Source organism: Haliotis rubra, unplaced genomic scaffold, assembly GCF_003918875.1.
Source record: "Haliotis rubra isolate DU_JTF1 unplaced genomic scaffold, ASM391887v1 Scf133, whole genome shotgun sequence".
In the NCBI taxonomy this organism is placed as follows: domain Eukaryota; kingdom Metazoa; phylum Mollusca; class Gastropoda; order Lepetellida; family Haliotidae; genus Haliotis; species Haliotis rubra.
Window position 1 is genome coordinate 1,679,617 of NW_025765259.1, and position 19,285 is coordinate 1,698,901.

Below are 19,285 nucleotides of genomic sequence, written 5' to 3' on the forward strand. Positions count from 1 at the left end.
TCAAATGTTAATGAAACCTTGAAATTATCATTAAGTCTAATATTTTAAAAAAAATTTGAAGTCAAGAACCTTTGAAATGTTGTGGTCTGAATGCTTGGGGTCCTTTGTCAATTGTAGAAAATCTGTTCATTTGTGCTCTTGAGAAGTTACGTGATGTTCAGACTCACTAAGATCTGATCTTAGTGTTGCTACTGTTATGCCTGAACAAAGTTTCATTAGGCCGATCAGAACCGTGCTTAATAGATCAAGAAAATGCCAGTCAGAATGCATAGTCAAAAAGTTTAGCATGGGGTGTTCTGAATAATAGTTATGCGTTGTAGGGCTGATTCAGTCAACATCATCAGTTGCTTGCTTTGATGGGATAAACAATTGAAAGTGAAGTGTAGGGATGTCACGATACATAAGTTTCATGAATTGATTCGCATCACAACACCCATGTCACAATTCGATATGTATCACGATACCTATTTTTGCGGTATTATTGCGTAAATTTAGTTACATTTTGAACATTAATATTACATATTGTATGAAAAGATCAACATTTTTTATTCTCAGAGATTAAAAAGTTCTAATTTCCCATCTTTGTGCATGAGAAATAATCATTTAAAACTCTCATAACATCAAAAAACATGATACAATTGCAAAAAAAGTAAACGATACATAAACATATTTAAACCAATACTTTCAAAACTAAATATCAATACAGTTTTGAATGTATCGATAATTTTATTGTCTTAGAAAAAGTATTGATGCATCGATGTATCGATGTATTGTGGCATCCCTAGTGAAGTGACTATCCCTAGTCTGTGGAAAGTACTTGCTTACAATATCAGCCATCTGTAGGACATTCCAGAATTCTTGTACTCAGTTTTGAAACTTTGAATGGAGAACTTTGTCAAAGTATATACATATGTGTGTTGTTTGGAATGGAAGTCGCTAGTGTTTTACTAGTGCTATTATTGTTAAAAGCTGCTTTCTAGTTGGTTAATTTTGACTTCTTGTTGATTGCTTCATTATTTGTCAACAAAGTTTTATCAATACTGAGCATGAAGGTCAGATTTTAGCATCCCCCAAATACCTCAATTTGTTTTATGAATATTATTGCATGTTATTTCTTATATATTGTTTCATCAATTTGTTTAACTTATTTATGTATAATCATTTGTCAGTTGTGTTATTAAAGTATGAGATTGGTCAAGAGAATTTTATTTGGAAAGTCTGAATTCATTTATTTGAAACATTAAGTTATATTGAGTGAAATGAATGATTACCTGGAACAGCTATACAAGCCTATCTCAATATTCAAATATGGATAAGGCGTCTTGTTTGGAAGATGCTCCATAATGTTTTTAATAACAATATTTTAATCTACACATTGATTGTATGAAAATGTAAGTATCATAAGATAACAATTCCATTTTCAGTTTTATTAACCGTGAAATGTTTTGATCTGTGGGTGATTTATACTAGTTTATGACTTTTATGCTTACAACAGATCATGTGTTCATCAGTCATCTGTCTGAGGTTGCTGATGACTTGTATCATCTTGGTGACCTGATAGTTATAATGTGGCATGGGAAGGAGCTCTTTAATTTGTATTCTTGTTTTCTGGTCCAGATATGTAGCGGGCTGATATTCCAGTGTCAGAAGTCCTGAACAGTTGAAAGATGAACTAGCTCTTAAGCCTCTTATTTGTTTTGTTTTTTAGATGTGAACATGTCATTTGCAGCAGGTTTTTTGTGACATTGTGACAGTGTAAGGTTGAGCTAGTGCCCTTTGTTGTTCAGCCATAATATTTTTGTCTGTTTACAGTTATAGATTTTAAGGGTATTAAGTATGTCATGAATGTGGTTAAAGAACTAATTTAACATATTTGACTAAAGAATGGCATTAGAGGGCTTGAAAAATAATGTATACTGAAGTAAACTTATCATGGCATTAAATTTTAAAACTATATTACAAAATTTGACAGTATATTTTGAATGTTAAGTGATCTGTTAAAGGTGAGCTCCTCTACCTGTGGTCAGGGATGCTTCATTTGTCACAATGTCTGACAACCAGGCAGCATTCAAAAGTAAGAGGTTCCTGGAAGCCTCCATATTTCTTCATATGGTATTGGAGTTGAGGGTCAACTTTAACATGAGGGTTAAGGCAAGGAACCATTTCTCATACTTTTCAAATACTTTCAGAGTTTGATTCAGTGTAGCTTGTTTAAAATTTGCTATAGATATTTCCTTATGTACAGTTGGTTTGATGATCATCGCTGCGGTGGCACTCGCATCCATTCCAATATCTTATCAATAGAATATTTCTTAACTACAATGTCTTCATTTATGACGTTATGTTGGACTTGAAGTATTGTTGTTGTATTTTGAGACAGTCCAAATAAATTAATTGTTTATGGATTTCTATCCCCAAATTAGTGAAGATAGCGTGATTGTGAGAAACTATTGAAATGTGACTGTTCATTTTGAGGTTAAGGTAACCAGATGATTCCTGTTTGGGATCCTGTATTTTGAACAATATCTACAAAGGGGACAGGCACATCTATGTAACAATTAATTAAGTTGGTCTCTACTTTTTCCATACTTTCATAACATATTCTTTTTGCAAAGATGATTTTTAATGTCTAGTCTTACTAACACTTGTAGTCCCCACTTTTGATGTGGATATTGAGAATCTTTCTCATTACTTCCAAACTACATGTCAGTACTTGTATGAGTATCATCGAGTAACAGGCACATCCCCATCAACAGCTGAGTGGGAAGCTTCAGGCCAGCAAGTGAACCACATGAACATGACCACAGAGAGATAACATACAACTGGTTGTTTTTTAACAAACTTGACAAAGGTATGTCACAGCTAGAGCCGGGGGTGGTGGGGTAACCTAGTGGTTAAAGACCTGGGTTCGATTCCCCACATGGGTACAATATGTGAAGCCCATTTCCGGTCTCCCCCTCCGTGATATTGCTGGAATATTGCTAAAGGATCACTTTCTCACTCACTCACAGCCAGAGCCAACTGTCTGCTCCGAAATGTTTTTTTAAGTGACGATATTGAAAGTTTCTTTTGCGGTACAAGTTTATCGAAATCTTAGAAGTTTTTTTTTTTCTAAATGAAAATATTTAGAGCCTCAGTTGTGCTTGAGATGAGCAAAATCAAAATGAGAATGTTTTACAGATGTAATTTTGTGTGTATATTTACATCTTGTTTCTTCCTACTCTTACATACAGTTGTAAGTGATGACAAATCTGTTGTTTGTATTACCTAGTACCCACAGCTCAGTGTTCATCTTGTACAGATTAGTCTGTGGTGGAAGTCAGGGAAGTCCTGTTTTTGAGATTATATCAAACAGTTAGATATTATCTTCTTTCATTGTTAATAAAGTTTGTTGACTTGAGTTCTTGTTTATTATAGCCACTTGCACAGATATCACTTGTAATACATGCCTCCAGCAACATAGCTACACGTATATCTTTGACGATTGTCATCAATCATTCACAGCAACATTTTAAAATACTATGTAAGAAATGTACAATTTACAGACTGGCTAGCCAGAGTGAATCCATTTTGTAACTCCTTTAGCCTGGACAAGAGACTTTCCACATGATTTCACAGGGTGAAGATTATTGTTTTTTATGTTTTCTAATCCTATTCTTTTTGAGACACAATTTAGATCATGACTGAGTTTCCTTGTCCCATGTGGCACTGATAAGAGTGCCTGTGACATGATGTCATAGGTGATGTAAACCTCATCGCTACAACATGACTAACACTTCCACAAATATCTCAGGCTGTGTGGACTTTTACATCTTAGTGCTGATTTTATGACTGTCTGACAAACTCGTCATGTCAGGTTCAAACTTTCTAAGCAGCATGGGGATCTCCTAAATTCTTGGTACATGCTCTAGAATATGCCAGATTTCTGTATCTTGAAAAGGAACATATGAATACAGTTTTGAATGAAAAATACCAAGAAGATGAATCTCTTTGTGTTGTGTTGTTCTAACCCACCCTTTCACAGAACATGGCATCTACAAAGAGGGTGCTGTAAAGGGAGGGAGGAGAAATGATGTCAGTTCTTTTTAGAAAGTTGATTGATTCAAGAACCCATTCATCCGTTGATCGAACTCCATTCATGGTGAACCTCGTATGTCAGATCTTGACCAAGTATATCGAATTAGTCTTGGTTGTCAGTAATTTATAACTGAGATAAAAATGATGACCTTTTTAATTGTACTTCCTGCAAATGTCATGTAACAAGGAATAAGGCTAGTGATGAAGTGTGGTGTAAGTAACATTTAAGTGTTATCTTTGCTAGTTTTGTGCATGCACGTACGAGTGGCTGCTGGAATAATAGTGCTAGCGCCAGTGATACGATGCACACAATATGATGCAGCGCAGGCAACAGTACCATCTAAAAACATAAGACATGCAATAATGCAATTGTGCATTACATATTTTGACAACAAACACATTTATACTGATTGAATCTGTGTTTATTTAGGAGTATAAAATGTTGGTGAAATGAATAGGCCAGTATTTACAGAGTCTGAGGGGTGGCTCACCAACGTTTATACAATACACCTCAAGGGAGTGTACAATGTACCAGGTATACCCCATCTACAGGAACCTACCACAGGAAGAAGAAGAGTGGACTAAGATCCAAAGCCAATCACATGAAGTGTATTCTTTTTTGTAGTCATTAGTAGCAGGGCTTTGTTAGACACTGACTGAACTCACACAACTATCCAAACAAGAAATTCTTCCAAACCGTCTTTTAATTATCAAAACAAAGCATAATTTTTGAACAGTTAATTCTGAAGATTAATCTAAAGCTGCAGATGTTAATCTTGGACTTAAATGCAGATGAAATGCGATGTTGACATGAGGTTACCACTAACATCCTTCCTCCCCTAGTTTGTGCCTAATGGTAGAAGCCCCACAAAGCATGAGATAAGAAGCACGTTTTAGATCTGTTCATTGCAGGCTCTGAAGTTCACCTCAACATGTTATGATGAAGTGCTATAGTTAGCTAACTTCAAACAGTAATCTGAAGTTTAACTGTTGGACTGAAAGCACTGCATGTGACTAAAGAATGATAGTTGGGTTAGCATTGCTTACAGCATTCAGTGCCAGATCTTGTCACACGCTCAGGAACCATTATTATTTTCCAACATCAATCAAGGTATTTAAAGATTGGTTCTTGAAGGAAGTGGATCTATGCCACTGAACATGTATACATATAGATATCTGCTACTGTTTAAGAACTGAGAGAACTTGAGGAATATTTCATATGAATACCAACTCATATGAAGCTTAGAAGCTATCAGCTGGATTGCAATACTGAATGCTATTCATATGACAACTTGCAACAAGTTATATTCAGTTCCCCATCTGGAAATACAAGATATTGATTGCTATCAAAGTTCAGTAGTATATTTGCTACACCCCATATGTAACTGTAAAATCATCTGATGCCGTCTTATATCAAATTAAGAACAGTGACTTCTCTGTCCAGCTGCTATGAACATGTTCCGCCATCATAAATGTCTGTGAACACTTTCATTTAAATATACAAATCTCTTTTGCACCAAATTATCAAAAGATTCCCCAACCAAAAGTGTATACAAAGTTTAGTCCTATCAACAACACAGTTTGGTAATAATTCCTGGAAGTATGCTTATCATGAGGACACGGTCTTGGCTATGGTTTCAAGGCAGAGCTGAAGATTGACTCTCTGTTCTGTGACTAGCACACAGAAGGCTACAGTGGTGGGGGCTAAGGATACTTGTGTGATGTCATTCATTCTCCACACCTGTCTTTCAACAGGTATGACTACTGTCTCCATCGCAATCTAGCTTTTACTCTGGTAATAACAACAGGTATGCAACGTTATAATAAACATTCATTAATAATTGTATAAATATGCCCTGGATACCTGACAACTCATCCTCGATAATCTCCAGGGTATACGTTAGGGAGGTAATAAAATCATCGCCCCAAGCCGTGGATGCATCCAGGGTATAGTGGAGAGTGATCGTAACGTATACCCTGGAGATTATCGAGGATGCTGACAACTATGCTAGTCTAGATTCGTGCTGTCTGTCCTCCCACAGACACTAGGGGTGTGATACAACACGTATTGCCATACCAGCAGCAACATACCACACACACAAATATAACCCTTTTTATAGCTAAAATACATGGAATTATCATGAAACGGCCCTCCCATTATCAGAAATTTGCGGTCCGCTGCAAATGATATTGGACCGCTCAACCTTAACGACGGGCAACTATCAGTTCTGTTGTCAAGTGACGTCATAGTGGGTGCGTTGGCTTACGGTTCATTCGACATTAATTGGCTTTCGACTGGCAGATATTCTGGGTCAAACAAGTCAAAGCAACCCGAATTCCCGCTTTAAATAGCGATAATATTAACAATTGCACTATTAAGACTGTTGATGGACCAAAACCGAACACTGACATAGTTTGACATGTTGCAGGCTATGGTCTTGTCAAAGGCCAAGGTCGGATATCGTCACTTTCTGTTGTGACGTCACTTGAATTGTTCGATGACGTAATTACATTCGGGCAGTCAACCCCATCAGAAGTTGATTTGGTTAAACTTACAGTCAAATTCCTTCATTGTTTCCTTTTTCTTTTAAACACAAATTCCATGTATTTTAGTAATAATAACGGTAATGCTATTTTTGAGGGCATTATCATTTGCAGAAGCCCTCGGTCTTTTTCAACTGCCCTCCTTCGTCAGGCAGTTAATGGAAGACCTCGGGCTTCTGCAAATGATAATGCCCTCAAAAATAGCATTACCCTTATATTAATCAGCAAATACTGTTTCCTTACTTATAGAAATATTGAATTGTAACTTCTTTATTTTTAGTTGCAGATGCATAGTGTACTTAGAAATTCTCATGAAAGTTGCTCATGTTGGTCAATAAATAGAACCCTTGCGTCTTTAGTCATCACACCATTCTCTAAAAACTGCTGTAGCAATCCTTGCCACATTGATTACTTTAATCCATTCATGGTGCAACATTTGATATCAAGACACTTTTATCTCATTTCCAAATAATTTTACTGGTATCATCTGGTATCACATGACAAGACAAGGAATTGTACCATCAGCCAAGTATTGCAGTACGATGTGGTATCACTATATCTAAACCCCTAACAGACGCATGCAGTCGGCTGCTAACACCATACACATATATATGCTAAAAGAGTAACAGATAACAATATCTAAAGACCAACCAATCGACACACTTACCACTCACAGAATCACACATTTACAAATCACTTTCATTAAAATGTACAGATTAGTAATACCCATGGTGGCCAGCTTCAAATCAAAACATTTCTTGCAGCTGGACACTGAACTTTGACACTCAGCCATCACACAAAATCCTGAAATACTGGGATGACATCGATCAGTTTTCAAAATATTAAACACTGCTGTTTCACAAAAATACCATCATAAGCAAGCATTATGTTTCATACCTTACTCTGAAACAAATTGGTTATTAAAACAAATCATGAACTTAAAACTGAGTTTGGTTACAAAGACAACACAAGCTTCTTGAGTAGGAAGCCAGTTATATACATGGTACAAAAAAAACAGTCATCTGAATGTTGCTCCAGTCTGGAGAGGCACAAAATATGCATATGTTAAGTTAGTAAATGTGTCTGAATTGACTTGGTTATCTGAAAACCTAAGAAGAATGTCTGGACAGAGGCAGCAACAGATCTAATCTTGACTCGGCCAAACAAGTGACGAGACAGTCGACACTGTCAAGCTACATGCCTCTAGAAGCTGGAGCAAATGGGCACATAAATCTGATAAGAAGCTATGTCCATCACTACAAGGAAAGTTTCGCATGGAATGAAGAAGAGCACTATGAGCCGGTTTACAGAAAGGGATGCCCTGAGTCCTCGTCTAGCCTGTTGAACATGGGTAATATATTACGGTCTAGATGTACAGAAAGCATGATCTATCCTATTCATACATCACATTTCACATTCAAGTTCTGCTTTCAGGATACCATTCTTTACAAACACTGATCTTGGTGTGTGCAAGGTACCAGTCGTACACACCAGGATCTACCAGTGATTTAGTGTAGGTCCCTCATGCACACAGACACACTGGCTTGCATCATACTGCAGCGGTGGAGGAAGACATGGGCAAGCCACCAGGTGACGATGGGGACAACAGACACCTACAGTGTCAGGATACAAGTCTCTGGAAGGTCATCAAGGATCAACTTTTACAACAGTGTCTTTGACAGAAGTGTCTGAACATTCACCAAGCAACATGTACCAAACAGTCATTATCAATGTCTGTAACATCCGGATCACCTTGTCATACACCAAAAACCATGACACTATTAGACAGTGTCTGTGTCTATTACAAGTGTCAAGAATATCAGCAGCAGCCAGGTCACTGTGAGAAGAAAAGGACATGCTGTACCAGACAAGTGTCTCAAATTCACCCAACACTTGTACAGGCACAGATGATTTGGGAATGATACCTAGCAACCCTGTACCTTCCAAAACTACAGACCAATGTCTAGATGGACACCAGTGTCGACACTACTACAGACCAATGTCTAGATGCAGACCAGTGTCGAGATGGACACCAGTGTCGACTAGATGGACACCAGACTACTACAGACCAATGTCTAGATGGACACCAGTGTCGACACTGCTACAGGCCAATGTCTAGATGGACACCAGACACTGCTACAGGCCAATGTCTAGATGGACACCAGTGTCCACACTGCTGCAGACCAATGTCTAGATGGACACCAGACACTGCTACAGGCCAATGTCTAGATGGACACCAGTGTCGACACTGCTACAGACCAATGTCTAGATAGACACCAGACACTGCTACAGGCCAATGTCTAGATGGACACCAGTGTCGACACTGCTGCAGACCAATGTCTAGATGGATACCAGTGTCGACACTGCTACAGGCCAATGTCTAGATGGACACCAGACACTGCTACAGGCCAATGTCTAGATGGACACCAGACACTGCTACAGACCAATGTCTAGATGGATAACAGACACTGCTACAGACCAATGTCTAGATGGACACCAGACACTGCTACAGGCCAATGTCTAGATGGACACCCGTGTCGACACTGCTACAGGCCAATGTCTAGATGGACACCAGACACTGCTACAGGCCAATGTCTAGATGGACACCAGTGTTGACACTGCTACAGACCAATGTCTAGATGGACACCAGTGCCGACACTGCTACAGACCAATGTCTAGATGGCCAGACACTGCTACAGGCCTAGATGGACACCAGTGTTGACACTGCTACAGACCAATGTCTAGATGGACACCAGACACTGCCAATGTCAGGCCAATGTCTAGATGGAGGCCCAGACACAGATGCTACAGACCAATGTCTAGATGGACACACCAGACAGGCCAATGTCTAGATGCACTGCTACAGACCAATGTCTAGATGGACACCAGACACAGATACAGGCCAATGTCTAGATAGACACCAGACACTGCTACAGACCAATGTCTAGATGGACACCAGACACTGCTACAGGCCAATGTCTAGATAGACACCAGACACTGCTACAGACCAATGTCTAGATGGACACCAGACACTGCTACTACAGGCCAATGTCTAGATGGACACCAGACACTGCTACAGGCCAATGTCTAGATGGACACCAGACACTGCTACAGGCCAATGTCTAGATAGACACCAGACACTGCTACAGACCAATGTCTAGATGGACACCAGACACTGCTACAGGCCAATGTCTAGATAGACACCAGACACTGCTTCAGACCAATATCTAGATGGACACCAGACACAGACCAATGTCTAGATAGACATCAGACATTGCACCAGACAGCTACATACCAGTGTCTCGACACCAGACACAGCGACAGGTTATTTTCCATGATGACGGTTCCTTGGATGACCAAGCGCAACGTCCATCCATAATGCATGTGATCATTATAAGCTTTTTACATGTTTTCCATTCACAGCTCAAGACGATGATGAGGTCCGTGTTTTTAACTAATATGTCCAGTATAATAACAACTATTGAGTTGAGCTGTGTGGTGAGGATGTGGAAGTGTGTGCGGTGAAGGCTGATGAAAAATAGAAAATGTTGTGCTGAGGAGAATACAAGTTGTTTCCATCGACTCCAAACAGGGAAAAACAATACTGTTATATTATTTACCTTCACGTTTACTCCATTCTTAACAATTGTAAGACACATTAGATATTTGAAATGTATTTTCAGCATATACCTTGACATCAAGAAGGTCCTGGGCTAACCTTGCATCACAAGCTTCTGCTGAAATCTGGATACTCTTGATGACTGTCTTTATTCTTCACAGACAGAATCAGACAGCCAGTACTAATTACTTGTAGGTGAACCTAAACAGTATTCTTTACAAGTGAAAAACACAAAATAATCTCTAAAATTTCTTATATACAGTAAAGTTCTTGTGTGTCCAGAACTGACAGATAGCTGAGTTGGTTCTGAATTACAAACAATAAACCAGTGATTCACACACAGTCTTCTTGTAACGGTGACATGAGTATATATGAGACATCTGCTGCGGGTAGAATTGTGCTGATTCCCCTCCAAGCCTTGTATAGTTTTTCAGCGGATGAGATCTCAATGAATCTGATAATTTCACACAAAAAACATAATACAAAACTCTTTCCTGACCAATAAAAAAGTGAAGAAGTTTGTGTAGCGATATGTCAGAGGTGATACACACCAGGCCATGCTGCATCATCGTCTTCACATTCCATGGCAGGATCGTCTTTCCCAACAGGACGACGCAACGAATAAATATATGAGAGTAACATGAGTGATATGGACATCGTGGGCCAACTATGTCACTATCTGGGAGAATTAGAGAAACCATGCAGTCTGACTACAGCGCTGGGTACGTGCCCACATGGCCACATGCATTCTAACTGTACAGAGAGGCAAATAAGTCGGAAGTATACAAAAAGTCTACTTGCAAAATATACACTCTGGCCCCTTTCAACACTTTTTACAGGATCAAATGAAGCACCGTAAAAAAACCAGAAATAAATCCCTTGTGACAAGCCTGCACAAGCCGAGTCAAGCTTGAAGGTTGTCACTGTCAGTGTCTATACACAGGTCACTTGCATGAGTGTCCAGAGCTGGCCCACTACTGTGTCTCTGTCCACTCTGTTTAGTCAGTATGTTTTGCAGAGTTTGTGATATAAAACAGACTGGTGCTATGTAGCCCAGCCTCAATCAAGACTTGTGGTTGGAAGTGAGCCACGTTAGGCCCTCATAGAGTCCGTCACCCGTTGTTGCACAAGCCGGCTGAACATACCAGTTGCGGTCACGTATTCTCGTTAATCCTAGCTTCTCTTGAATTTCATGTGGCTTCATAGCTGCAACAACAAACAGTCTTATTACTGGACTAAATACACCAAGGAAAAGGTGACTTCATCTATTGACATTTACCTAGAGAAGCAGAGTTCATTCCAGATTACAGAAAGTAGGTAAGCTACAGCAGTTAGCAGAGTCAATCTCCTCCCAAAATAAGTGGGTAGGGAAGAGTGTAACTTGTTGGTTCATTTTTGCCCTTTCAAAAGGTTTGAAACTTAGATAAAGCCAACCAATTCTCTTTGTAAGGATGCTATTGGTCTGAGATGGTGCCTGCTCTTTCACAGGAGATTTGGCTCGCTGAACTTTAAATTCATAAAAGGGGAAGGTTTTTGTTCTTGGGAGAAAGTCAACATTGAATTTTTGATTTTCTAAAAATTAGCAACTTTCAGTTTAATTAGTTCTTAAAAAAAGACTATCTTAATTTTTACACCACCAATTGGATAAACCAGAACGATCAAGGTAATGGCAACAAATAAAGAACTCAACAATTTGATACATCTAACTTGCTAGGAGTGATTACATAAATTTAAAAGCATTTGCATATTTATTGAATTTGTAAATGATTTCGTTTGAAAAACCTTCAGACTTGACATTGCTGATAGCCATGGAGGACATGTGAGTGTGTGGCCTAACATGCGTTTTTTTAAGTTAAATAAACAAGATTAATACTTGAAAATATGCACTCATAAGCAGAATCTGAACTTACATACATCCCAAAAATTGATGCAATGGCTAAATAATGCCGATCATGAAACATAATTACAATATTTCTAATCAAGACATGGAAGAGTTGGCCAATATATCAGTGATAAATTTCCTGACAAGATTCAAAATCCTGCAAATGCAAAATTAATTATGTGATGTGTTTTTTAATGGCCTCCCCTGTTTACTGCTAATAGACCACAGTATTGAGTGAAACAAATAGAAACTTGAAAACTGCAACATGCAATTTCATCTTTCTACCAACTTGCTCCAAGAGCATGTAATATTGTGTTGTTCTAAGAACACAGACTTCAGTTGAGAAACTGAGTGGGGAACTGGTTTGGTGAAGTGATTCTGAAGATTAAATGGACAGTTAATGACTGTAACTGTTCAGGTCATGAAAGTTTATGTAGTAACATGAAATAATCTTATCAGACCCAGAATGATTTTGTTATAATGATGTTCTATATCATCAGTACTAAACCCAATACTATATTAATTTAATACTGAACAGCAGGAGAATCTGTTTTTGTGTGGTACGACAAGGTTATTAAGTAAGGTTGCAACAGGTGCAAATAGGTTTCATTTCCTTAAATCGAGCAGTGCAATAAATTAGGACAAATGAGTTATTGTGTCCTGGTTTGGACTAGTTTATTCAAATTTAATTTGGATCCCCCCATATATATGTGGTAATATTAAACACCTACAGTTGCTAATGAAAGAGTTCTCCAGGTATGACAGTTTTTAAATAAAATTCTCTCTCTTTGCCAAGTGATGAAAGTGATGTAAACTTTGTTGATATTATAATAGCAATAGTTTACGCAGAGGTTTGGTGAAGGTGGGTTTTTCGAATGTGTAATTAAATATGACATGGGACTTGTGTAGTGTGAAAATATTGAACCAAGATGCGATGATATCGAACATACAATAACGTTTTTGAATATTACTTTTCAGAAATAAGCTTAGTATTGGCTTTGACTGCTAGCGTTGGACATCAAGTATTGTCCTACTTTGTATGTTTGTATATTTATCAAGATTGCAACTTACTTGACAGGCATTACATTCCTCAGCTCCACAATCTGGTATAATTTGGTCCTCTGCTCTTCCTGTACTTACCAATCTGCCTACACGATCTCCTTAATATCTCTCTCTGACCAAAGGTATCTCTTAATACATACAAATCTCTTGCCAAAAGGATCTCCATACACACCTCTCTCCCAATACCCTTAACCAAAATATCTTAACCTCAACAAGGCCCAAAGTATCTCCCTATACACCACTTTCCCAATATGTGTGTCAAAAGGATCTCTCCAAATACCATTATCTCAAAAGGAATCTCCTTATGCACCACTGCCTTATATCTTACCATCTGGGAGATCCTGTTTGTTAGCAAATATCAGAATAATCACATCTCTCATCTCGCGATCATTGATGATGCGATGCAGCTCCTGTCTTGCCTCGACAATACGGTCCCGGTCAGCACAGTCCACTACGAAAATGAGACCTTGTGTTCCTGTGAAGTAGTGCCGCCATAAAGGTCGAATCTTGTCCTGCCCCCCAACGTCCTGCAACACAAACAGACACTCAGACACAGCGCCAGCAGAATGTACTGTGCCTGACAAACAGTAAGGCTACCCCAGCTGAACACATGATTCAATGGTGCCATAACTGCAATACGATAAGCATGTCATTCTTTCTGTAGCAGGATATCCACTGCATCATCACTTCAATATAGGGATACATGATACACTCCTTTCATCATCACTTCAATATAGGGATACATGATATACTCCTTTCATCATCACTTCAATATAGGGATACATGATATACTCCTATCATCATCACTTCAATATAGGGATACATGATACACTCCTTTCATCATCACTTCAATATAGGGATACATGATACACTCCTATCATCATCACTTCAATATAGGGATACATGATACACTCCTATCATCATCACTTCAATATAGGGATACATGATATACTCCTTTCATCATCACTTCAATATAGGGACACATGATACACTCCTATCATCATCAATTCAATATAGGGACACATGATATACTCCTTTCATCATCACTTCAATATAGGGACACATGATACACTCCTATCATCATCACTTCAATATAGGGATACATGATACACTCCTATCATCATCACTTCAATATAGTGACACATGATACACTCCTTTCATCATCACTTTAATATAGGGACACATGATACACTCCTATCATCATCACTTCAATATAGGGACACATGATACACTCCTTTCATCATCACTTCAATATAGGGATACATGATACACTCCTATCATCATCCTTGTGTACCTACCCAGACACTGAACTTGACATTCTTGTAGTTGACTTGCTCCACGTTGAAGCCCACTGTTGGGATGGTTGTAACTGACTGGCCTAACTTCAACTTGTATAGCACAGCTGAGAACATGGTTAAGGACTTTGTGACAACTTGAGGAGACGACAACATATAGGTACAAGAAATGCTTCAGTGACATGTCCCTCCCTGAATACCGTCATCATCCATGTTGAGGAAGTGATGCCACTGTCTCAATCTCAGAGAACAGTAACTTGCAACAGATTCTTTTCAACATTGTCATCCACAACAACACTAAGTCCATGTTAATAGTGCTCCAGCTATTGTAAGTCCATGTTAAAGTATGGGAGTTATGATTGTCCTAGTGCTCCAGCTATTGTAAGTCCATGTTAAAGTATGGGAGCTATGATTGTCCTAGTGCTCCAACTATTGTAAGTCCATGTTAAAGTATGGGAGCTATGATTGTCCTAGTGCTCCAGCTATTGTAAGTCCATGTTAAAGTATGGGAGCTATGATTGTCCTAGTGCTCCAACTATTGTAAGTCCATGTTAAAGTATGGGAGTAAGTCCATGTTAAAGTATGATTGTCCTAGTGCTCCAACTATTGTAAGTCCATGTTAAAGTATGGGAGCTATGATTGTCCTAGTGCTACAACTATTGTAAGTCCATGTTAAAGTATGGGAGTTATGATTGTCCTAGTGCTCCAGCTATTGTAAGTCCATGTTAAAGTATGGGAGTTATGATTGTCCTAGTGCTCCAGCTATTGTAAGTCCATGTTAAAGTATGGGAGCTATGATTGTCCTAGTGCTCCAGCCATTGTAAGTCCATGTTAAAGTATGGGAGCTATGATTGTCCTAGTGCTCCAGCTATTGTAAGTCCATTTTAAAGTATGGGAGCTATGATTGTCCTAGTGCTCATGATTGTCCTAGTGCTCCAGCTATTGTAAGTCCATGTTAAAGTATGGGAGTTATGATTGTCCTAGTGCTCCAGCTATTGTAAGTCCATGTTAAAGTATGGGAGCTATGATTGTCCTAGTGCTCCAGCTATTGTAAGTCCATGTTAAAGTATGGGAGCTATGATTGTCCTAGTGCTCCAGCTATTGTAAGTCCATGTTAAAGTATGGGAGCTATGATTGTCCTAGTGCTCATGATTGTCCTAGTGCTCCAGCTATTGTAAGTCCATGTTAAAGTATGGGAGTTATGATTGTCCTAGTGCTCCAGCTATTGTAAGTCCATGTTAAAGTATGGGAGTTATGATTGTCCTAGTGCTCCAGCTGTTGTAAGTCCATGTTAAAGTATGGGAGTTATGATTGTCCTAGTGCTCCAGCTATTGTAAGTCCATGTTAAAGTATGGGAGTTATGATTGTCCTAGTGCTCCAGCTATTGTAAGTCCATGTTAAAGTATGGGAGTTATGATGATTTGTCCTAGTGCTCCAGCTATTGTAAGTCCATGTTAAAGTATGGGAGCTATGATTGTCCTAGTGCTCCAACTATTGTAAGTCCATGTTAAAGTATGGGAGCTATGATTGTCCTAGTGCTCCAGCTATTGTAAGTCCATGTTAAAGTATGGGAGCTATGATTGTCCTAGTGCTCCAGCTATTGTAAGTCCATGTTAAAGTATGCCTTGTTGTAAATTTGAATAACTTCCAGTATGAGACTTCAAGCACTGTGGTTCCTTATTAGTGATAACAGGCCTCTCTGTAGGGAGTTGCCACAACTCTTAACATTGCCTGCAATGTTTAATAAACAGAGAAACTAATGTAATGAGCTGTTTGTATTGGAGGTTGATGTCTCCAAAATGCTTTTTTTGCCCAAATCTCAATCACAACTCATGTGAGATATTCTGTCAACAATGTTTGCATCCAGGCAATCCCTGCTTGTCATGTCGGGTAGTGGTTTTGTCCTTGCATGAGAACCAGATCGGCCAAAGCTTGATAACATCATCAGATAACTGGATGAACCTTCTGGATATGAGATCAAACCAGATCAACCTCTTTCACCTGTGCTGATTAAACCTGAACTTTGCCGTAGGATGAAATCATTTACGTCATTTCCATGCATGAATGTAAACATATTCATGAATCATCAACGCTACACTGGGTGAACAACCGTTTAGTCATTTTCACACGAACGTTACTTCCTGAACCATACAAAACGAGGAAGTTGATTCACACACTTGCCCCACCCATACAGTGACGATCACTGACATAATACTATGTGACACAGATAAGAAAGCAGATGGCAGGAGCCCTGAAGCATACATGGAGAATAGGGGACGTATGGAGTCTCCAAATACTGCTGCATATGAACAATGGAACTGGTAGAAATATCTCCTCCCCCTCGGTGTCTGTGGACTGCCAGGTGTAGGTAGGAAAGAAGGAAGGAAGTAGCATGGTGTCCAGGTGTGAGAGGAAGAAATGTTTTAGCAGCTGCTCAACCAAAGGGAGATAACCTATCAGCCATCAGTCCCTTTATAATATTGCACAGCATTACTCTTGGAATATGTAATTTGTTCACGAGTTACCTCCCTTTTCCGGCGTAAACAGTCATGTGACCAACCTTACTTGTCACTTTCTCCTGATTTTTCTGCCCAAGCACTTGGATCAGCTGTGCAATCTGAAGTGTTTCCAGCGGGGAGGTCGGGAGGGCTTGACCTCATGAGTCAGGATAAGTATAAAAATATCAATTTTACTTGAAAAATTACATATTTTGTCTTATCCTGACTCATGATCTTTTGCTTATAGAATCCAACGGATTGGTGATCGATCAGGCCACTTCCTGGATCCATCAGCTGTCCTTAGATACAACCCAAGATCTTTACCCGTACAGGATCTTTTATTAATCATGCTAGCCTGACCTAGACTGTGCGCATGGACTCTTAAACTAATACTTTTCTTTAGTAAAAGTTATCAACAAGTCAACGTGATAAAGGGTGAGAATTTTCAACTCAGCGCCTTTGTGAGCCGTAAGTAGCTGTGCTACAACGAGAGGCCCAAATTGGTGAATGCCTGAGACGTCTTCAGTGGCTATGTCTCGGAGGTAGTGGTTGGCAAACACTGTGTCCGACTTCAATTTCCATGCAGGGCTAGTGTTGACGCCAATGCTCTGACTTCGTGTGGGTTGGAAGCTCTTGGAGGTTCTAGTCCTGCTGCTTTATAGGCTCTCAATATGACGGCTCTCATCCAGAACGATATCGTCATTCTTGAGACTTCTGCTGATGTCTCTGTGGATAATGGGATGAATAGGCACTTGAATTTTCGTCTCCTTGTCTTAGTCTTTGAAGATATATCTTCAGGGCTCTGACCGGACACAAGTAAAAGGTCCTCTATATCCTCTGGTCCGAGGATTGTAGGTAGCGCTGGTAGGTAGCGCTGGTACGTAGAACTGTCTATCTGGCTGACCAGGTAGCTGGTTCTTGGCAATAAAGTCCCATCTAAGTCCTAGATGAACTGCAGCATGTTGCCCCGTGTCGAATCTGGTTCGACCAAAGTCCAGTGCATGTATCTCTGATTTTCGAGCTGCCGTGGTTAGCGCAAGCAGGAACAGAGTCTTCTGTGTCAGCAGCTCGAAGGTAGTCAGGCCTAGAGGTTCGTAGGCATCACTGGTAAGATGACGTAGAATTACATTCAGATCCCAGGCCAGAGCTCTGAACTTCTTTTGCTGGTCCTCCAGTTTAAAAGATCTCAGCAGAGCAAGTAATTCTGGTACTCTCGTCCACTTGATGCATATTTTCATGGTAATCACTGTACTGATGGCGGCGAGGTATGTAGATAATGTCGAACCTTTCAGATGTCTGGTCTGTCTAAGATGACACAGGTATTCCGCCACTTTAGCATGAGTAGCTTTCATCGTAATGAAGTCTTTCCGCCTTGCCTAAGTCTCAGCCACTTGTCATCATACATGTTACGAGTAGATCTGCGTAACGCTAGCGTTACTGCCTTGGCTGCCCTGGCGGAGTATCCTCTTTTCTTCAAACATGTTTTGATACGGTCCACATGTGTAGCTGGAACAGTGTTGGGTTCCTGTGGACTTGCTTGGTGTGCGGATGTATGAGTAGGTTCGGCCAATCTGGTAACTTGATTGTTGGACTTCCGAGATCTTCTATTAGGTCTAGGAACCATACTCTCGCTGGCCAGTATGGCACGACCAAGGTCAGTTGTAGCGCCTGTGTCTGTTTGATCTTCAACAGTACATTTTGGTAGTAATATCAGTGGTATGATGTGTTCAGTACATCTGTTGCCCAAGCTTGAGGATCTGGAACTGGTGAGACAAACGTCTGTAGTTGTTTGTTGAACCTCGTGGCAAACAGGTCTGTGCATGGGGATCCTATTTCCCTTATGATGAGCGAAATGCTTCTGGATTGAGTATCCATTCTGTAGGTGACGGGTGCAGTGGTCGGGAGAGAGCGTCTGCAAGCACGTTCTTGGTTCCGGGTATGACACGCCTTTATCCAGATGTTTGCCTCCTCCATGATGTCAAACAACTGGAATGTGAGCTGTAGTAGGCTTGATGATCTTGTAGATCCTTGCCGATTTATAGATAATGCCACTGTAGAGTTGTCCGTGTGGACCATCAGCATTCTGTTGATCAGCGAGCTCGACCATAGTTGTAAGGCGTTGATCACAGCTTTCATCTCCAGCAGATTGATATGAAAATGCTGCTCTGTTTGGACCACTTCCTTGATGCAACTTGGTTTGCAGGCTGATCTCCAGTTTTATCAGCCAGGACTTGAGATGACTTCCTCACCCGATCCATGGCACGTCTATAGATATAAGACAAATATTGATTAAATTGTAGATTTGATA

General features: G+C 39.7%; 1 protein-coding gene and 1 long non-coding RNA gene across 3 annotated transcripts in view; both read right to left on the reverse strand.

Annotated features, from left to right (window-relative positions):
- Positions 1-6,894: 6,894 nt before the first annotated feature.
- Positions 6,895-9,813, reverse strand: LOC124267682. Of its 2 annotated transcripts, none has more exons than XR_006896101.1 (2): positions 9,773-9,813; positions 6,895-8,584 (listed from the first exon to the last, which is right to left on the reverse strand). It is a non-coding gene; the product is annotated as an uncharacterized LOC124267682 (long non-coding RNA). The 2 variants fall into 2 exon arrangements; XR_006896102.1 differs by lacking the exon at positions 9,773-9,813 and adding an exon at positions 8,806-8,959.
- A 418-nt stretch (positions 9,814-10,231) lies between these two features.
- LOC124267681 (ADP-ribosylation factor 6) overlaps positions 10,232-19,285 on the reverse strand; it is a 34,091-nt gene continuing 25,037 nt past the window's right edge. The window contains exons 3-5 of the mRNA XM_046702652.1: positions 14,483-14,586; positions 13,513-13,711; positions 10,232-11,446 (exon numbers count right to left, since the gene is read on the reverse strand). Coding sequence (XP_046558608.1) covers positions 11,304-11,446; positions 13,513-13,711; positions 14,483-14,586 — 446 coding nt within the window. The 3' untranslated portion in view covers positions 10,232-11,303. The remainder of the gene's footprint in view (positions 11,447-13,512; positions 13,712-14,482; positions 14,587-19,285) is intronic.